This window comes from Rhea pennata, chromosome 1 (genome assembly GCF_028389875.1).
Source record: "Rhea pennata isolate bPtePen1 chromosome 1, bPtePen1.pri, whole genome shotgun sequence".
NCBI classification, from domain to species: Eukaryota; Metazoa; Chordata; class Aves; order Rheiformes; family Rheidae; genus Rhea; species Rhea pennata.
The window spans coordinates 153704683-153727293 of NC_084663.1; the positions used below are offsets into that span (position 1 = coordinate 153704683).

Consider the following 22611-nt stretch of genomic DNA (forward strand, 5'->3'; position numbering starts at 1 on the left):
ATGATCAGAGGGCTGGAGCACCTGGCCTACGACGAAAGGCTGTGAGAGCTGGGCCTCTTCAGCCTGGGGAAGAGAAGACAGAGGCACTCTTAGCAATGTCTGTAAAGGGGGCATGCCACCACCTTAAGGGAGGGTGCCAAGAGGATGGGGCTAGACTTTTTTCAGTGGTGCCAAGCGACAGGACAAGAGGCAATGGGCACAAACTGAGACACAGGAAGCTCCACTTGAATATAAGGAGGAACTTCTTCCCTGTGAGAGTGACAGAGTACTGGCACAGGTTGCCCAGAGAGGTTCTCTGGAGGGCTTCAAGGCCCGCCTGGATGCGATCCAGGGCAACGTGCTCTAGGTGACCCTGCTGAGCAGGGGGGTTGGACTAGATGATCTCCAGAGGTCCCTTCCAACCTCAACCACTCTGATTCTGTGATTCACAACTGCTGGAAAAAGATTAGATCATGGACTTTATTTGTAGATCATAACTTTAAGGCCAATGCTAATGTCACCAAAAATTTAAAGTACTCATAGTAAGAGAACTATCAGAAACTAATAGGACTTAAGAATTAACATTAACCAGAAACATCTCCACACTGAGTTTGTTATGCAAAGGAGATGTTTTCTCTCTGCAGTCAAGTGGAAGAACAGACATACCACCAAATCCAGTATTTAGACCCAGTTCATCTAAGGATAGGATCAGGTGTATTCAATATGGTATGTTCCAACTTCCAAACTACACTACACAAAAATTCTGTTTAAGTGTGTCCCAATTCCTGAAATTCTCTATTTTATAAAAGCAAAGTTAATAGGTCAACACAGGAGCACTTGGAGTTTGAATTAAAAACTAAACATGTCTCAAAGCTGAAAGAAAGCAAACACTACTCCAAACAAACAAACTGCAAGTATTTACTAATAATATCTGAATACTTTCAAATTAATTTTGAGTTTTGATGGTCTTAAAGGGCTTACACACATCATTTATGCACTACAATTTCAAATACGAAACAAACATGTTAAAGGATTTTCTTAGTAGGATTATTTCCAGGAAAAAAAAAATAAAATTAACTCTGCTGTAAAAAATTCAGAAATCTTGATTGACAATGGAATGTGCATGTTTGATAAGCTTCTGTGAAAACTACCATACTGATATTTCACACTTCCATTCACCCACAGATTTCCATGGCTTGTAACACCCATTCACAGTTACCTCCTCAACTTCTCCATACCAGCTCTTCTCCCCTTTTCTGCCTACAGCCAACTACAGGTACGTTGTTTCTGTCCCATCTTAAGTTAAAAAGCCTGGTAGAGTGTATATACATAGAAGTCTTTTGTCAGCTCTGTGCTCATCACTCACACTCCTTCAGTTGTGAAAAGATCCATCTCAGAAGATCTGTGTATGCCTGAAATCTTGCAGACCCAGGTGGAGATCTGTAAGTCATCTTTCAACACTAGACATAGAGATACAGTCTAAAATGCCTTCTACACAGTCACCCAATTGAAGGAATTGTTTGGAAGAAGAGTTAGGAAGACTTACGCAGCTCTGCTTGCTACTAGGAATGAGGCAACAATACAGTTTGCATGTGGTTTTGATTTTTAGTTCCCTCCTCTCCCCTCAAAGGGATAAAGCAGAGTCCTTTCTAATGCCGCTTTTTGATGCAGCTTTTTGATGTGGATATTTGTCTATTGATGTCTGGACCAAACACAGTCACACTTTCCCTGTCCCTTGCTCATCCTCCCCTCCGAGACATCTACGGTCAGTGTACAGGAGCAACTTTAAAGATGTACTGAAATGGTCTCCATCTATGCTTGCAGCTAAGATGAAAGGCAACATCATTAACTGGCATAAAGTAGCTTCAAAGTAGTAGTCAATGGAATTACTCCATGTCAATTCATTAGACCCAAGAATTTAGTTGTAAAACTCACTCCTAAGGGGCATTTCTGATACAAGAAAAAAACACAATAAATTCCCTATTGTAATACCAGAGTATTATGAGAATGCCAAGATACTTCCAGCACTACTATTAAACCAAACACTGACTGACCACTGACTTTTCTTTGTATCAACTTCATTCTCCTCCCCACAATTAAGCTGACAATCATGGTTCATTTTTAAACAATCTTCATCCTCTCCAGCCTCTAATCTGATTTACAGTAGTGGAACTTGCTAATTATAATGTAAAATCCCTGCAAAAAGCAGCCAGAAGATGAAAAGGACCAAGATTAACATTTCTTTACTGTCCTTGGAACAGTAGCTGTTGTTTAGCATGGCCTCATTCTACAACAGAGCACTGCCACCTATCACTTGTGAGCTGTTTCTACAGCTATCTCTCCCAAGAAACACGAGGCAGAAACACTACATCTTGTAGATGCTACCAAAATGAATGGTGCACAGCGTAAGGGATCAGAGATTCTCACCCCTCTTGCGCTACTGTCAAGAAAGACTGTGCTTTCTTACCTGCAAAAATAAGTAACATGGTAAAAGTCTTTGATGGCAACAATATTCAATTGTGGGAGTGAAAGAGAAGCAAAGGTCTTTTTTCAGTAGTTTGTACAAAGTGGAGGGGAAGAGAAGGGGAGAGAGGAAAAAAAGCCCAATAGGTCCTTCTAAGAAAGCTTGCCACCTAAAAGGCTGTCTTTTGCTTTACTGCAAGAAAATCCTTCCTCAGAAGAAGAGACTAAAGAATCCTCAAAGCCACTATCAAAGTCTTAAAACAGCAAACATAGAATTAACTGCAACAAAAAAGTCTTCTAAAAGGCTGCTGATGTTCATTTTACCATGGATATAGCAACAGGTATAATGTATTAATGTGTGTTGACCATAAGGTAAGAGAGCATCAAAATAGAGTAGATTTTACTTACCTGCAGTCACCTTATTTAAAGCGACTAGAGAGCTGAGAACCTTGCTGAAATTCTGTCCCTGATAAAGATCATTTGCATCGAAAGTCTAAAAACAAAAAAGCAAAAAAAAAAAAAAAAAAAAAAAAAAAACATTAAACACAAAAACCCTTGAACTACGCATTTCTACCATTGCTATCATGCAAATTACAATTGTAGAAGCTATTTCCTCATCTAGGTGACCATCCTTTCAGAAACTGTTATGGACCACTGAAACTGTGGGTGTTTGGCTTTTTTTAAAAATCATTTTAAAACAGAAGGAGAACACAAACAGCTGCAAGCGAGAAAAACTGGAGAATGCAGTAGCTAAAAATGCCAAGTGCCAATTAAACTACAGGAAATTGTTCTCTTCTTGTAATTACATTTTATTCAACTTCCCATTTTATTCAACTTCTCTCAGATTTTTTGGCTAAAAAGTTACTGGGTACCATTGAAAGTACTAAAATACTCTTAGTATACTCTCCCTTTTCTGTAGCAGCCCACAGTCACTATACCTAATTGTTCATAAAACAAGTTCATAAGTACTAAATTAATGCATGTGCTATCTGTAATTCTACAGGGTACACAGGAAAGCACTGTTCCTTAATAGTACGGAATTTTACAAAGAGTAAAGTTACTGGTAAGTTAACTGGAGAATGATGTTAGGGAAACGTGTGTGTGAGAGGAGAGTAACTAGAGGTTATTTTATGTTATTATTATTTTTAAATCATAATAAAGAAATCCAAACCTCAAACCATCTTGTAGAAAATATACTAGTAACTTTGATAAGCTGAGTGATGACATTAAACGGCTGGATATTCAGGCAAAAAAGTGACCCATAGTATTTGCCTGAGGTAATGGAAACAACTCATCTAAAAACTCATGAAAACAGGTTGAAAGGAGTTACAGTATTCCCTTGTGCAAGATTAGAAAGGACAATAAAGACCGAGCTATTATGCTTGTTCCGACAGATTTAAGAAACAGAAAGAGATTCAGTTTCAGGCAGTATAGTAGCTTTTATCTGCAAAGTCAACAAGAACCTGTCTACTTTCCTGATAACAGACCCACCCCACAAGCATTATCAGAAAGCCTGTCCCTCCAGAAAACAACATTCAGAGGCAGGAGGAGAAGACGAGAGAAAGGGACAAAGGAGGACTGGAAATGGGAGATTGGCTGAAAGCAACAGAAACGTCAGTTCTTATCATAAAACTTATCTAAAGTGACCACACAACAGACTAACAAACCGGCTGTGATGGGCTATGTGATCTGCTCACAAAGGTAGAACAGATATGCGACTTGTTAAATGTTTCCCAGGTTACTCCTTTGTAAGAAAAAACACTCTTGCATTCACAGTATTTGAGGCACTTATGTACATTAATACTTGGGTTCTGAGTCTACGCAGTTCTTCCTCAGCCCGTGAGCCACCGCTGACTTTGGTCCAACCGAGCAACAGTCCGAACCTGGCTGCACTAGCTTCCGACACCTCTTAAGCTCAGATAGCACACGCAAGGCTCACAACAGCAATGCTGCAAGCTGCCAGTCAGGCAGCCCGTGGTAAACAGTAATGTACTCCAAGCAGTTATCAGGTGCATAAAGCAAGTCAAAGAATTGTTATTTAACCAAGTATCACTGGGCTAAAGATAACTTAAAGACTATTCATACTTATTTGAAGTTTTAAGGATAAGTAGAGGGATAAGGGAGTTTCATGGATGTAAATTCTGTAGGTTTTTTTTTTCCTGAAACATGAGAAAGTATCAAAGTGTTCTATACACAAGAAAATAAGTCAATAAATTACATAAGAAAATAAGCCAATAAATTATCTGATTTTATACAAAGAGAACAGAGACTCAAAGTTGTATTAACGGCATAATTTATGATAAACAGACATGAGAAAAGACACTGTTAAGAGATGCTGATAAAGTGACAGCAAAGTACATAAACTTGACTTGAAAGGAAAAATGGTTATCAGTTTAACCATACCTCAAACTGGAAAAAAATTTAAGCTGTTATGGAACAAGAAAGGACTGAGAGTTTAAAGTTTTCATCATTAGCTATATACTTACTGTGGTAGTTTTTAGACAAGCAAATTAAAAATATGAACAGGGTCAGGAAACAATGGTCCTGATCCCAAATAAAAGAAATACATGAGAGAAGGGCACTTGTTCAGGGCTACTCAGTATCAGTGAAGGCAGACACCAGAACTGTGTTAGAGGGGGAAATTTTAAAGCAGAACATTCAAGAAATAAGGTTATAAACTATAGCTTAGACTTGCTTAAAAATATATATATATATTTTTTAAGCTCACCTTCATTTTGAATTCTGATACAGCTAAAAGGTCTCCCCCAAAGTCAGACTAACTCACGAACAACAGGATGTGAGAAAGCCTTGTTTCCTGTTGTGCTGAGACTATAAGGGATATCAAGAACGATTTGATTGGATCATCGCAACATATACAATGCCACAAAAAATCCTGTATCCAGGAAACACACCTAGTACGTGACTTCACAGGAAGTAACACAATGAGAGGATACAAGAAACGTTTGCTTCCTTGCAATTTTATATAAAGCAATTTTGCCAGGAAACCATCCTCAGCGACTGTCACGGCCATTATATTTATATCCAGTATTTGACGGGGGGGGGGGGGGAGGTATGACACCTTTCTGAGGAGTTCTACACTAAAGAAATATTTAAGAATAAACTAACCTAGAGGGATAAGAAGAGATGAAGCCTGGCATCTTTGTGGTTTGAAGCTGCATTAACGGAAAAAAGCCAACCTCTTCAAAACTCTTGTCATATAAACCTTCTAGTGCAACCCCAAAGCTTAGCTTCTCTAAAGCTCTGAAGCTAATTCATTATTTGCACATCAAAACTGAGTTGAACTACTGGAATAGGCACATTTTGTTTCAATAAGAAAATAATCTTCTTCTACATTAGTGTAGGCTTCTTAATTTCACAGAGATATCCAGAAAGCATCTCGAACATGCATAAAATCACCTCGAGATGTTTTAAGAGCTTAAATGGAGCAGCTAGAAAAAACAGCTTTTCCTGCCTTTCAGTAAAAGTCAGACTTGCTTGTGCACTACCGTGCTATTTCTGATTTTTACAGGTAGATCTGCTCCATGAAGTTATACTTTAAAACATCAATTCTGGGTGAACAGAAGCAGAGAGGCAATCATTCAGTACCTCCCCTATTCAATGTTAATGGACTGTATACAGGCATGCGCACACACGCACTGAATCCGTAACTGCCAGAATCAAGGCCGAATTTAGAGACCCAAGCATCAAGCAAAGTTATTTTCATGTTGCACACTAGTACCAAACAGAATGGTCTGCAGGCTATCTTAGCTTCTGTAATACTAACACAGCCCATTTTTCAAAACATGTCAGAAGTATAACATGAATTCAAAATTGCCTGTGCTCAAAGACCTAAAACTGCAAACACTTTTAAAAGATACTAGCTCAAAAATACTGAGACTTGTCTTTTAAGCTGTATGTGACAGGCATATATAGATGCTAAATGAATCCTCATAGCAAAATACTTCCAACACACCCTTACTCTCCATGCAAACAACATTTTAAGTCTACAGAGATTCCATCTCTAATGAACCTCGTTCATCTAAGGATCATCTTTTTCCAGAACAGTCAGATAAAGCACTGGTCAGGATACAAGTATAAAACTGACATAAATCACATCAGTAAGGACTTAAATAAGCAAAATCTTTTGAACAATCTATTTAAATAGACTACATAAATATCATTCCTTTGTTTTTTTAATTCCATAGAACTGACCACATACAGATATGTATAAGCATTAAAATAAAGCACATCTTTTAAACAGAGAAAAAAAATACATACATACATATACATACATACATATATACATATTAGAAGCTTAGCACCAGAAACACTTTGCAGTTTATAAATAGTTTATAGCAGGGAATCAATAAACTTCAAGCTAAGCAGCCTGACCCATTTACATCTCTCCTATTATCTTCCTGCTCTTCAAATCAGTCTCCTATTCTTCTGTTCTCTCCCATCTTTCAACATCTTGCACATCAGTATCACAGACTAACACTGTATGTTAGAAGCAGGCCAGACCAAACTGACTAATATATATGGGTCTTCCGTTACCTATAATCCTGGGAATACCCCCAAGAGAGCAGTTGTCCATCTGGTCACAGCACTGCAAGTGCACAGATCTGCTGATTCCCCATCACGATTCACAGATCTCCAGCCTCCCTCCCCACTGCCAGGGCACCTACCATCTGGTGGTGAGTCCACCTCTCTATAACCACCCCTGCTCCTTTTTTTGCCTCAGTGTTTCAACTAGCTGCAAACTTTATCAGTAACAAATAGATGATCTCTTCCAGGTCAGTGATAAAAATGTTAAATCACATGGTCAAGTACCTACAGCAGCAAATACCCTGCAGAAAGATGTACTACACTGTATGGCAATTCCTCATTTAAAATTGCATTAAACCCTATTAATTAGTCAGTTTTTTTAATACATTTCATATGAGCCATATTGATTTTTTCCATCACTGACGTTTCTTAAACAGCAAGCTAAATGCCTAAGAGATCTATTTCATCCACATAATGGTTGCCAAATACCAAATCCATACTCATTTTAAAAGTAAAGCTGACTTCCGCAAACAACTCTTAAAACTCTAGCACATTAAACATGGCCATGGTAACACATTCAAGGTCATTTTAAGTCATCTGAACCACTAACCATGAGATGATGGAGACTTATTCAAAACGTGCTTATTTTCTGAAACAAAAACATTAAGGGAATAAAGCTAACAGAGCAATACTTACCGCTCTCATCCCTGCAAAGGATAGTCCCTGCTGAAACTGCAAAAGCATTAACTGAGGGATTAGTGAAAGGAAAAGGAAAGTAGCAAATGAGATCAAGAATATAAAACGTGAGAGCAATTAAGATATCCAATAAGCCCATAGCAAGCATTCATTTGTTCAACCTACCCAGACTTAACACCTCAGATGTTCTTATATTTTTTTTTTTCCTTCTAGCCCACAAAATCAGAAGCCAATTAGGGAGGAAGGAAATTTTTTAATTAGCTTGTTTCTCCTGCTAAGACAAGGTTTATAACTGGAGAAAGGACAAACTGGGAGGTGTTTCAGATAAGCTTCCAGACACAAGTTTTTCTTCAAATACTACATCTTCCACCATGTATCATACACCAAGGGTATCTTGCACATAGTCTAACTGAGTCTGTCATAGTTTAAGGGTAACAGTCACATTAAAACTTCACACATTGGTTATGAGAAAAACAGAAAAGTTTCTTCTTAACAAATACTTTCTTTTTATTCAACTAGTGCTTTGAATATACACTCGCACCATATTCTCAAAGGATATTAGTGTCTTAAGCATTTGACAGCTTTCCTTAAAATACTGCAGTGTACACTGTGGCAGCTTCAGCAGCTGACTTATGAGCAGCCCAGACATCTGTGCAGCACAGATAGGGCTGGCAGCACTAACCTCACCAGCCATCCCAAACTAAGCTGCAACCCTTAGGCTGTACCAAATACCCAGGACACTTTCCAGCTCAGCCTGGTAGCCTAGGGCCCCTTGTGCAAAAGATTAAAAGAACATTGGCTGGCTCACCCAAAGGAAATCAAAGGAGATTAACAGGGTCTCTCCGCCTCACCTGCGGAGTTTAGCAAAAAAAAACAAAAAAAAACAAAAAAAAAAAAACAGCCTGACCATATAATGTGTCATTCCACCTGCTCCTACTGGACCTACTGCAGTGTTTTTGGCCATGGGAGCATGAAGAAACAAGCAGTAGTAAAAACAACTCACAGTTAGAATCTGGGGACCTTCTTTAAAAACATTAAGAGCCTCCATCATCTACTTCCTTTGCAGCCCCCCAGGGCATTTCTATCCCTTGACCAGACAGCAAGGTGAAGCCAAAATGCCACTAATGTTCCATCTTCCTGTGACACCTTTAAAAGGAACAAGTTTACATAGATAAGGCCACACACAAAGCTTTTTTTTTTTTTTTTTTTTTTTTTTTTTTTAATTCTAACTTTATGCTAGCTGTAAGGGAAGGCTTAGTTTCATTCAGCTATTATGTAACAGCTGTTTGAGTAGCAAATAATCATCTGAAAGCTGCGGCTGTAAGAGGAGAGATAAGAAAAGCAAGGAACTATGACAACTGAGAGAGGAAGGAAGGGGGGGGAGGAGAAGAAAAGACAATTACAAGTGTTCTGAAACTCTGTATGAGGCATACTGTTTCCCAAATATAGTAATGCATACCACAAGGGAAAGCTAAATTAAAAAAAATGTTTCAGAAGTTACAAGTAAGACAAGAGGAAAAGTTTGAAAATAACTAAGAGAATAGATGTGCAGTACAGGATTTCTGTATAGTTTGGTAACAGTTCACAAGAGAAATTAAAACTCTGAACAGTAAAGAATATATAAAACTTCAGATGAGATTGCAGATAAATTTTACTGCTCAGATGTAAACCTACTCCTCCGTAGTAAAACACTTAATTGTACCAAGATGCCACATGACCCAAAAGCTTTAATTCCTATAATTAGTACCATCTTTAATTCTTAACATGTTATCTACAAGAGCAGGCATTACCAGCAGAAAAACTATACACGGAAGTCTGTAATTAGTGCATATATATCTGAATATATATTTATAAAAAAAATTCTGAAAAGAACAGAAGTTTAAAATTTTGTTTTAAAGTCCCTGAAGACTTGCTAGGGCTTTCCTAGATCCATTTCCCCCCCCCCCCAATCAGCTGCATCAAAGCACTAACAGTTTAGGGGGGCAGGTTTAGCTCAGCTGGTTATAGTATGATGCTGCTAATGCTAAGGTTGCGGGTTCAATCCCCATATTGGCTATGCTGAGGGTTGGACTAGATGATTTCCAGAGGTCCCTTCCAAACTTGCCATTCTATGATTCTGCACAGCATTATTTTCAAATGCTACATAACATTTTATGCTACACCGTTGTTGTAAAGGCAACATCTAAACTTAACATCAGCAAAACTAAACATATACAATTTATTCTTCCCGAACCTCAGCAAGGATGTTTCTGGCAAACAATCTGCACAAAGAAATATTAGCTTCCTTCTGGAGATGGGCTGAACAGCTTCTGAAGCTTTCTCAATCTGTCTCTTCCTAGAATGTTACACGGTGAGAAGTTTGCATCTGCAAATAAATTCTCAGAGGACTTCCTTTAGTACAAATGTTACACAAGTTTGTATTTTAAACCAGGAACTTTTACAAGCAGAAAAAGAAGATGTAATTTAAAAATAGATATGGAAAAGTTAGCACCATCTGCATTTGTACTTTCCCATAAGAAAACATGAGGCTGTTCCAAATTTCCATCTGCAGAGCAAACTAAGAACTATGTATATCACACCTCCATCCCAAATTGCTTTGGAAGTTTTGAACCTTATGGATAATACCACACAGTGATAACTGCAGCTGCCATTGATAAAAAGATATTTAGTGAAATACAATATTCATAAATGATTAGGTACTATGGCTTAAGGAAGCTTGCTCTCTTGGAATTACAGGCAAAATAAAAGTTGTTAGAATTAAACTACTAGTGATAAAATCTAATCAGGACATAGAAACTGAGATTTCTCAGTTCTTGCCAACAAAACAACTTACATCTACTTACTTGGCTGAAACAAAGTAATTCCATAAGCATCTTTAATGACAATAATGGGAGATATCTCCACAGAGAAACTCAACCACAGATATATGTGGAAAAGAACCCGATAAAACTAACTTCTCTTTCTGCTATACATATCACAGAATCAGTAAGGTTGGAAGGGACCTCTGGAGATCATCTAGTCCAACCCCCCTGCTCAGCAGGGTCACCTACAGCATGTTAGACAGAGTTGCATCCAGTCTAAGATCTCCAGAGAAGGAGACTCCACAACCTCTCTGGGCAACCTGTGCCAGTGCTCTGTCATTCTCACAGGGAAGAAATTCCCCCTCACGATCAGGCAGAACTTCCTGTGCTTCAATTTCTGCCCATTGCCTCTTGTGCTGTCACACGGGACAACTGAAGAGTTTGTCCCCATCCCCTTGACACCCTCCCTTCAGGTACTTGTACACATTGATAAGATCCCCCCTCAGTCTTCTCTTCCCCAGGCTGAAGAGGCCCAGCTCTCGCAGCCGTTCCTCACAGGGCAGGTGCTCCAGCCCTCTGATCATCTTCGTAGCCCTATGCTGGACTCTCTGCAGAAGCTCCATGTCTCTCTCGTCCTGGGGAGCCCAGAACTTGATGTAGTGCTTTAGATGAGGCCTCCCCAGGGCTGAGGAGAGGGGCAGGATCACCTCCCTCCACCTGCTGGCAACACTCTTCCTAAGGCACCCCAGGAGACCACTGGCCTTCTTGGCCACAAGGGCACATTGCTGGCTCGTGGTCAAGCTCTCATCTATCAGCACTTCTCTGCAGAGCTTCCCTCCAGAAGGTCACCCCCAGCTTGTACTAGTGCCTCGGGTTATTTCTCCCCAGGTACAGGACTCTGCACTTGCTCTGGTTGAACCTCAGGAGGTTCCTCTCTGCCCAGCTCTCCAGCCTATCCAGGTCTCTCTGAATGGCAGCACAGCCCTCAGGTGTGTCAGCCACTCCTCCCAGCTTAGCATCATCAGCAAACTTGCTGAGGAGGCACTCTGTCCCCTCATCCAGGTCATTGATGAAGAAGTTGAACAGGAAGGGACCCAGTCCTGAGCCCTGGGGGACACCACTAGCCACAGGCCTCCAACTGGACTCCACACCACTGATGACAACCCTCTGAGCTCTGCCTTTCAGCCAGTTCTCATTGCACCTCACTGTCCATTCGTCTAACCCACGCTTCCTTAGCTCATCTAGGAGGATGTTATGGGAGACAGTGTCAAAAGCCTTGCTGAAGTCAAGGTACGCAACATCCACTGCTTTTCCCTCATCTACCCAGCCAGTCATTCCATCATTGAAGGCTATCAGATTGGTTAAGCAAGATTTCCCCTTGGTGAATCCATGCTGGCTACTCCCGATCACCTTCTTTTCCTCCCTATGTCTGGAGATGACATCCAGAATGAGCTGTTCTACCACCTTTCCAGGGATGGAGGTGAGACTGACCGCCCTATAGTTGCCTGGGTCCTCCTTCTTGAAGACTGGAGTGATGTTGGCTTTCTTCCAGTCCTCAGGCACCTCTCCAGTTCTCCACGACCTTTCAAAGATGATGGAAAGTGGAACTATGTAAGCTACTTTTCTAAAAGAGGTAACATACAGGGAAATCCAGGCCAAAAATGCTTTTGAAATTCTGTATCTAAACAGTCATTAAAAAAAAAGCACACATTTGAAACACAACTGTGCTCTGCTACAGAGTTACATCATTGGTTGCCAATCAGGTTATCAATCAGTCCCTCTTCCTGCAACTCTGGTAAGCATTCAGTGATAATGATAAATCCACTCCTTAACTTGTGAGATCTAAGTAAAATAAATATTCATGTTGAAAGGTCTTAAATACTAATTCAGTGTTGGGGTTTATTCTTTTTTTGCCTTTTTTTTTAACCATCCTGTTTTTTTTTTTTTTTTTTTTTTTTTTTTTTGTTTTCTTTTGTTTTGTTTTGTTTTTTACCATCCTGTTTGCCTTTGCATCCTATTTACCTGTTTGGAAAGGTAAGTCACAAAATTAACAGATCCCACTGAGTTTATAAGCCGATAGAATAATAGTTACTGGTGATCATAAAGGCTTCAGGGAAAGGACAGATAATTCTGCATTCCCTTTGCTTCATTAAATGCATTTTTAAAAACTCCAAAAATAAATAAATAAATAAATAAATCAGTGCTGAGTGCAAGTGGTAACTAATGATGTTCCCTTGGAACACGTCAGGATAGCAGGCTTGCCAGAATTCTCCAGGTGTAGTAAATTAATTTTTGGCTAATAAGCACATAAAATCACAATAGACTGCCACCACATCTAACAAGTAAGTACATAGTTAAATAGTTGCATGCTCTGGGGAAAACCACAAGAGAAAAAACATGCAAAAGCAAATAGTTCGTTCTGAATTGTAAGTAGCTTTACTTTCTGAAAATGACAGCTATGAAGTCTACCTTATCCTTCTCCCAATGGTCCAGGTCCTAGGAATGAAAGAACCAAAGATGTCTGAATAAGTTTAGAAATAGCATAAAAATTGTAGGAAAATACTATCATTAACTGAAGTACTGATTCCTTTATATCCCAAAGTAAGGGTCTATGTCTGTGATGGCCATCTGCTCAGACGAAGGCCTGCTATACACAACAATACATTCTGATGATCAAGACCAGATGCCCAGTTAACTAAAGTTATATGATTTTTCTAAACTTGCTAATGTGTTCCATTGGGTCTTCTACTATCCACCAAGCTAGTCCAGTACCAGAACAATGTTCCAGAAGTCAAAGCTGAAGTCTGCACTCACAGATCTGCTTCACAAGAAACCAATAAGCTGCTCAAGAGCATCACAAGGTTTTTTTTTGGTTTTGTTTTTTTTTAATGGTAATGACTATCTCATCTGAGCATGTAATGAAAAAAAAAAAGGATATTTCTGCAGCCTTTATCAGTACAGATTTTACAATAAACATAAATTGCAGTGTGTCAATAATCTCTTGCTAAATAAAGGCTCCGGCTTTCATATTGTTTCTTTTAGACACCACAAATGACAAATTTAAGTACTAAGGGATGCAAGCAGACTAGAAGCCAAAACTGTAACTGGGATTGGAGACTGCGCGAGAGTTAATAAAAAGGTCATGCCCAAACTTCAAAATAAAAACAAAACCAACAAAACCCACAACTCCTAACAGTAGACATTCTCAAGAAACATTGAGCAGCAGAAAGCAAAGGCAGTTTCTAGTTGTTGCTTTTTCCACAAACAATGCTAACATCTGTTCAAGGATTGTGCTTTTGACTCGGAGAATACTAGTTATGCTCATGAAGACAATTTTTTCTTGCAGGAGTAGCCTATTAAAGATTAACATAGCAGAAAACAGTTGATTTTTTTAGGCCTTGGTATGATAATGCTTGTAATTAGTTTCTAAGTAATTTGTAATTACAAAAAAAAGAAAAAAAAAAGAAAGAAAAAAAATCTAAATTTCTAGTCTAAATTTATGGGACGCCTATAACAAAAATGTCTGGTGGTATTTACAAGACTGCAGTCCCTGACAGATGTGAATGAAAGCAATCATTGGAGTGGCTGGTCACTTGAGTGGCTGCACTTTTTTTTCCTCTCTCCTCTTAAATCACAGTAGTAAATCATACTTTTGGAAGGCTCACCCTTCATATCAGGGTGGTTCTGCTAATTCAGATCCCTCTTGGGCACTTATCTTTCCACTCATTCCATTTAACATCACCAAGGAGTAGTAGCATGGAAGAAAGTTCTTTGTAATTCTTTGTAACAGTAGTTTAGAGGATGTCTGCTACATCCTGATGTATTAGCTGAATTTCATAGGCAGAGATGCACCTTCCTCTTTGTGATTTACAGATATTGTTGTAACTAAAAGCAAAGTCATTCCAAAAAAAAATCGGTAAACTGTTTCCTGCCTTAAAATATAAACAAGTAAATGAATCCAGAGTACTTAGCAACCCATACATTATGGCTACATACATTTTCATAGATTCACAATTTTTTCCTGGCATGTATTTTTATAAAAACATATCAGGAAAAACAAGTTAGAAACCAGCTTTCAAAAGAGAACAAAGCAAAAAATGGCTCTGAACTTTCAAAAACTGGACCAGCAAGTCTTGCTAATACCTGAAAATATCAAGAGGAATGAAAATGAAGTCCGACTTCAAGCAGATCACATTCAATCACATCAGAAATCAAAAGGACAAGACACCAACAGTTACAGTCACTGAAGATTACAGAACCAGACTATCCAGCCAGCCTGAAGAACAGAGAGAACTCGTCCTGCTGATTGCATTCGCCAAGCTTGTCTTCAACATAAGCGTTCAGCATTGAAGTGCACTTCTCTGCGCAGTTCTACAAATTGCTCTTTGTTGAATTCAGTAATGACGCACAGAAATTTTAAAAGGAATAGAACAAATCAAGTATTGGATACAAGGATGTTGACATATTTAGAGAACTTGCAACTAGATTTCAAACGCTAGAAAATAAGAATCCCCAGTTCAGAGTACTTAGATTTAGTTTCTGAAATAAAGTACTACACATCCTCTCCATACTTTTACCTAAAAAACACAGCAATGAGGGTTTGCCATAATTGATTTCAGCCTAAATCTGTGTTCTGTCAGCATTTCAGAATTAACATCTGAAGTACTAATGCAGTTTAAAAAGCCATACTGTATATGGTGAGAGGAAGGGGACAGAGAAAAATTAAGTTAAAAAAGATACATTCTTACATTACATCCTCAAACACTTGGGAAAAAAAAAAAAAAAAAAAAAAAAAAAAAAAAGAAAAGTAGAACAAATTTATTTGGGACCTAAATAGGCACACTTATAAAACAGAGATAACAGAAGCCAAGTATCACTTTAAGTCACAAGCAAAATACCACAGACACACAGTAAGGTTGCCGAGAGAGAGAATTTTGTTTTAAACAGCAGTGTTCAGGAAGACAGATGTATACAAAGTGTGTGTGTGTGAGGGAGGGGAGAAATAGTAATCTTACTGCAAAGAGATTGTACTATGTATCAATTATTATCTGCCCTCTTAAAATAGCCTCCCACTGGCTGTTCTGCTGTAGTATCACGTGCTCTGACCACAACTTAAATGCTATCACATGCTCATGCTTGATCCGGAACAAATGAATATGGATCAGATGGTGCATACGTCCAGTATCAGAGGAGAAGAAACAACAGACAAGGCAGGAGTCACACACAAACAGTCCCACTGACAGTCCCTCAAACACACACTGGATTTGGCCACTGTTTACCACCATGTTGAAAAGACTCACATTTTGGTGCACATGTGCTTTCTTTTTTTTTCCCCACAGATATATGAACTGCGAAAACAGGAAAATGTTTGTAGAATTCAGTATAAGCAGGAAGACTGTGAAGGAGAACTGGCATTTTCAGATTTCTGGTCCAGGTCAGAATTTGACTAGGCTTAGAGCATACAAGTCGGGGGTGGGGGAGGCTCAGAGTGGGGGGAAATAAAGATCACTTAAAAATGCAAGAACAACAATACAAAATGAGTGTTACACCCTTCTGCTAAGAGGGCGTTTATCAGAGATCTTAATTGCTTCCTGAACATACTGTTAAAAGTGTCAAAAACTAACCAAGAATAATGGGTTACTGAATTTCTATATAGCTGCTGAAGCTTTCATTTAGAACCACCAGCTGGAAACAAGTAACTCCAGAATAAACAGCAGAAGTGAACAAGCACCCAAAACTGAGAATTCAAGTTTCAATTGAATCAGAGTGAATTTGCTCTTAATACTTTCATTTTAGAACTACTAAAGAGTTGAAAATTGCACGCACACTCTGAGTTACAGCTATTCCAAAGTGGACCCTTTCTATTCATACCTTCCAATTTTGATTTTAGCAAGTACAAATACTGTTAAAAAGCAGCCAAGGGACTAGATCTCTCCGTCTTCCAGGCACCCACAAAAATGTGAACCAGGATCATCCATCATTTATAAAAATATATTTGAAAGTTTTTGAAAGCACAGGCACAGGACTGGGTTCAGGAGCAGGGACAGCTGTGGCAAGTCCCATCACCACCTGCTCTGCCTCTCAAAGAAACCGCTCCTGTCACAAGGGTGGTTTAGCCACCTGAACAGCAGCTGAGCAGCTACAAAGCCACACACCTTAAGGTGAGGAACCCTGAAAACTGAATCAGATTTAATACAACAGCCTGTAACTTGAGGCCATCCAGCAGCTGCTAGGCAAGCAGCTGAGTCACCCCTAATAAAGGGTTAGGCAGGCACCTAGGGGCAAGAAATGCAACACATCCAGGTAAACCATTCCTGCTCAGGGATCACAAGCCCGCAAACCAGGACAAGCTTTCAGGATAAATCTAAACTCATAACAATCCAGGCGAGGAACCTTCCTTATCTGCTCCTCCTAGCCAAGTGCTCCCACGCCCCCTTACACTCACGTACCTCAGGGCTTCCTTTAACCCACACAGCAAACCAGTTATAGCTAAACTGGCAGAAAATGTAACCAGCAAGAAGCAGAACATTTGCTGCATCTTTAGTGAGCTAGATCAGCTCAATATAGGATCAGACTGTTACCAGAGTTAATGCATGGGAGTGAGGCATCTCGTCTATCAAAGCAAGAAGTTTCATTTTGGGTGTGGGGAAATGTCATAGCACTTCAGATATTTTTCCAATAGTGAAAAAATCAGCTAAAATCGACATACATATACCCTCAATAACAGTAATCCAAAAATCATGCTGATATTTAGCAATAATTTTTTCTAAGAAATTCACGTTTTATTGGAATAACAGAAAAATAATCCGAGTATTAACAGATGACAGTTTCTGGTAGATTACAAACATCTCCAAAAATGAAACCTGCTCCAGTTATGCTTGTTCACTGTACTGCCAGGGACAAAGGCCAAGCAAAGTAAGGGTAACTTTCCCAAGAAACTGGCTATTTCAAGAATTTTACAGTTCTGATCTACCAGCTGACAGGTGATATAGTGAAAAGTTAACACAAAATGTGATACTAGTATCAGCTTCCCTATTTAAGTGTTCAAAGTAGGATCAGCATCAAATTTTTTCTAAGTAAAATGGAGCAAATAATTTATGACACAGTCATTTTCAGCAATTGCAAAATATTTTATGAGGTCAGTCTATCTCACAAAGCAAAGAAATCCCACTGCAAGCCTCCCTGCCTTGAAAAACAAGGTAGAAGTCATAGCCACTCTGCAACACAAGACTGTTTAATAATGGAAAATGACCTTGTGCAGACTGGATCAAAAAGAAGGTTTCCTTCATCACAAATACATTTCTTCCCAGTACTGAATAGGGCTCGGGTACCCCAGCTGGTAAGATCACTAAAGGTTTTAGTATCAGCAGTCAGTCCCAGCAGCACATCTCAATTCCTCCTTTCCTCTTATTCATGTGTTCTTACCTCTACAGTCTAGGTTCTTCTAACCCCATGTCATCCCCTTCCTCTTTACAGAGGCCCTAATGTCAACACCCTCTCCAAACCACAACCACTTATGCTCCAGCCTTCACAAAACAGAATCCTAAAACCATTTTCTTACTTACAACATATCCCACCTCATCAATGCCACTCTGATCTGGCATCCTGATCCAGAACGCAGCTGCTGAGTTCCCACAGTAAGCACCGAACACAGCAAGCTACAGCCATCATCTGATCAGTGGTATCTGTACAGAAGCATCTGATTCATAACAGACTAATCATCTCCACGTAGGCAGTCAACACCAAACAGTGAAGGCCTGTGTGGAGGCGCTGCCCTGTCAGCTCAGGAAAGTGTTTGTCCACAGGCAGAATCAAGAGCTACTGCATGCTGCTCTGACATAGGACAGTGACACCAGAGCTTGGGACCTTCTGATGAAGACTTAAATACACTACCACATGCTTTTATAACAGTTCTGTGACTGGCAGAGGTTGTTTCAGCATGAAGTTTTTTGCTGATTTAACTGCTTCTCACATAGCAGACCTCAGTAGCGTCTCATGACAACAAGAATTTCTAATATAGGCCCAAACATGCTTTCAAGCAGTATCCAGGGATATTTTCTACAGAATTCAGGACAAGTATTTACGGAAATCAGCAGCCTAATCTGGATCTAACAGATGGCAATATCCAGTCCAATAACCTGAATCTAACATTTGCCAATTAGGGAGACTATAAAAGGACAAATATTACATAATAATGCCTCACTGAGTTTTTCTCCTAGCAGTTGTGGCTCAGGAATACCTGCACTTAAAAGCCTTAGATGGATTTTCCAAACTTCTCTAGTTGCTTTTGGACTCTATACAACTTCAGATACTACAAATACCTCCAAAAATGATTTCCACGGCTTAGTTACAGTGTGAACCACATTCTTCCTTCCTCACTTCTTTGAGTAGCCCCTAGATCCTATGTCAAAAGAAACAAACAAACGAACAAAAAAAAAAAAAATATTTCCATCTTCTCCATGCCACTCATTACTGACACTGTACAGACCTCAGATACTCTTCTCTTATCTAGATAGAAGAGTCAACATTTGCATGTTACTCACAGACTCATTTCCTTACATTTTGTTGACCATTCTTCTCTAAGCTACTTTATTCTTTTTGATACCAGTGAAGAGGTGGAAAGAGGGGAAAAGACGGACACCAAAAGTTCACCATGCACACACTGGAATTATATACTAGTATAACGGTGTCTTCTGTTCCATATTCCATTCCTAGTAATAGATTTCCACTTCTGACAAACCAACGTCACTGACTAAGCACTGAAGCCAACAGCATCTTCATAGCATCACTATAACCCCTATCATCTAATTCATTAAGTATAATGGTTTGCTTCCCTGTAACAGAGATTATCTTTTCCTAATTTAAAATAAAATTAACTTTTTTATTTTAAATGTAGCAAGAGTAAGGATTCTAAGTTCCAACAGTCCAATTTGCATAAGTATTGAAATGGCAGACTACTGTTTCCTTTAAATACAGTATTTCTCCAAGCCATTGCCCTAAATATGGTTCATCTTGATGCTAGAACACAGAAGAGTCAAAGACAACAAGACAAACACAATAACTTTAAGATCTGCCATTTAGTATCTGAATTTTCTTTGAACTGATATATGTTATGTAGTCATGTATCAGTTCAAAGAAAACTCAGATACTAAACTGAAATTTTAACTACAGTATGCTAGATGGTACTTGACAAAGCCAGAGTAGTTGAGCAATGATAAGCAGCAAACATGAATCAAGCTTTTAAAGATCCAGAAAGGGGAGAAAGGAAGGGATCTGGAAAACTACAGACCAGTACAGCAAATGCCTCAGTCAAATAAATTGATAAAAGATGTAATACAGAATTGGCAGGTTTTGTTTAAATACGAAAATGCAAAAGAATTAATATGGTTTTCATAGAATTAATGTTTCTAAAATTCATCAACTCTTTGAAGCAATTGCCAGTAAACATAGGACAGTCCAGTTAACACACCATATCTGAATATTCTTTGGGAAGACACCTCACCAAGGGCTGTTGTTGTTTTAAACAGTATCATGACATGAAAGAGTCCTCTAAAAGACTCTGAACTAGTCAAGAGTTAAGAAACACCACTTACAGACAAAGAGTTTATTTTCACTATGAAGAGATTACTAGAAATATCTGTCTTTAGACCGGCACTCCCCAACAGAAGGCATGTGGGATTTCAGAAAGGGTGGGGAAAGTGAGTAACTTTGTATCCTCAGCGAAGTTCAAGGTAGTTAAAAGCTGAGCTCACAGCAAACAGCTACTGTCAGAGTTTGTGAACAGCCATGTGTTAAAAGGACAGGAGAAATCCAGTGCTAACAGATACAAAAACAACCCTCAGGCCAAAAAAGGAAAAAACAACCTCTTAATTATACATGCAGTAAAATGAGCTGTAAATTAGCTATTCCCACCTACAAATAAAGAAGGATAGTCAACTAACAACTTTAGATCAAAGATCAGCCACAAGAAATCTAAAAAAATATTAGGAACAATTGGAGAAGATAGAGATAGCAAACACAAGTCTTATTATATCCATATATCCATAATACCTCCACATCTTAAATACAGCTTTAGTCCACCTTCTCAAGAAGATAGAGTAGAACAAGAAAGAGTATAAAAATGTACACTGGTTAAACTGACTAATGTAACAGCTTTCATACAAGGAGAGAATAAATGAACTAAAAGCATTCATCTTAGAAAGACACTATGGGATGACGGTAGAATTAAGGGAATATTGGATATACAGAAGCATACAAAGTCACGCACAATACAGAGAAGACCCATAGCATAAGAACATCCATAGCATAAATCCCATAGCGTAAGTCACCCGTTGTTACAGCAACTGAACAAACAAAAGAAGGCAAGTTTTCATATCAACCATGGAACTCATTGCCACAGGGTGTTGTGCAGGTCCCCAAAAACACAAAATAGCTTTCAGAAAACAATTAAAAAAAAAGAGAGAGGGAAAAAAAAAAAAAAAAAGGCCAGTCCCTTAACTGTTACTAACAATACAGATGCTATCCCTGACTCCTCAAGAAACTCCTCAGCCATGGTCTCTGTAGAGAAGCTGGGAAGATTCATCAGAAAAAGCATCAAGGTGCATTTACATCGTTTCTTATGCTTTTCCCCAAAGCATTCATTACAGACCATTATCTCTCAGGATAACAAATAAACAGACCTTTCATCTGAACCTGCACAGTCATCCTTCAGTTATTATGAACAAAAAAATTATTCGTTTTTTTTTTCCTCTAAAGCCACATTAGGCAAAAAATGTCTGTCATACTAACTTAGTCATTACCCCCAAAAACAGCAATAATAAAAAAAAAAAAAAAACACACACACAGTAAGGCACTACTTGAGCCACAGTAATTCACCTTTATTCTCCAAATTCTTTAAACCACATGAAATACTTCATTTTGCAATTCCCACAAAATTTAAAAGCAGAGTTAAATGACTGAATACTGGAAGGTGCAGACACTGTTTCACAACAAACAAAATAATGTACTGAAATTACCTGCCAAAAAGTCTGAGAATGTGTTCAACCTAGTCCAGTATAACTGCACCCTGTTGCCAAGAGACAGTCCTAACTCAATGCCTTCCACACATGAACCCCTTACACTTCCCTTGGGTCCGATCTCAATCAAAGGATGAGAGTTAGTTCAGCAATAGAAAGCTACTCAGTTTATTTTCCAGGAGATCGGTTCGTGGAAGCTACTTACTGCAGTTGCACAGTCTGTATATGTTGACACTGGGGAAATGGCAGGACTGTGTCCTAGATGGTACGGCTATACGCATTTCCCCTTTCAGAGGTGGCCCACAGGTACAACAGAAAAGATGCAACAAACTGCATCCACCATTAAAAGATGCAAGTACAGTAACTCTAACATTACTGAATACATATGAGTCACTCAAGAAATACTGACATGGACTAAAATTGGGACTATTTCAAAATTAGCTAATAACTATTTTTAGTTTTAAATAATGACCAGGCGACAAGCGAAGAGAAAGTTTCACATCACTATAACAATATGCTTAAGTTATTGTATAGAATACCAATAATAATGTTCTGTTGAGAAAAATTCATATGGTATATTAACATTGGGTATTTTTCCATTTAACAATTTTTGTTATTTAAATGTATGTAAAAATCAGCCTCAGTCTAGAGGAACAAGTTATGGATTTTTATATTGCCCTGTCTTTACAGACAGCTCATACTACCGGACTTCTGCTGGAGGCTCACAATTTTCTCAGACCCAGACACAAAGTTAAATACAGTGAATTAAGGATGAGGCTTCCAGAGTAACTGAAACCCCTAGGGGAAGCACTTAAAACTGAAACTGTCATCTACATAACACTAAGAAGAAAGAATACCAATGGAATCACATGAAATGTGAAAAGAGCATCCTCAGAAACACAATTCATTATGGAAATCACTGTGAAAGAGTGAATGGCTAAAATGTTCAGTCATTTTGTGGAAGTAAGAGCACATATAAACCCTGTTTAGATCATAATCTCCACCACAACACCACCTTCCCTTCCCCCCCCCCAAAAAAAAAAACCAAAAAACAAACAAACAAAAAAAAAAAAAAAAAAAAAAAAAACAGTGACCTCCTCTGGAGTTTCACC

At 38.7% G+C, this 22611-nt stretch overlaps 1 protein-coding gene across 4 annotated transcripts in view; it reads right to left on the bottom strand.

Annotated features, from left to right (window-relative positions):
- The window catches only part of ARHGEF7 (Rho guanine nucleotide exchange factor 7), a 131575-nt gene that overhangs the window by 74897 nt on the left and 34067 nt on the right, over positions 1–22611 (bottom strand). For 3 of the 4 annotated variants that reach the window (XM_062601687.1, XM_062601689.1, XM_062601688.1), the window contains exon 3: positions 2851–2935. In XM_062601687.1, coding sequence (XP_062457671.1) covers positions 2851–2935 — 85 coding nt within the window. Of the gene's footprint in view, positions 1–2850; positions 2936–11975; positions 12037–22611 lie in introns of those variants that run through there. The other variant, XM_062601691.1, reaches the window with a different exon arrangement.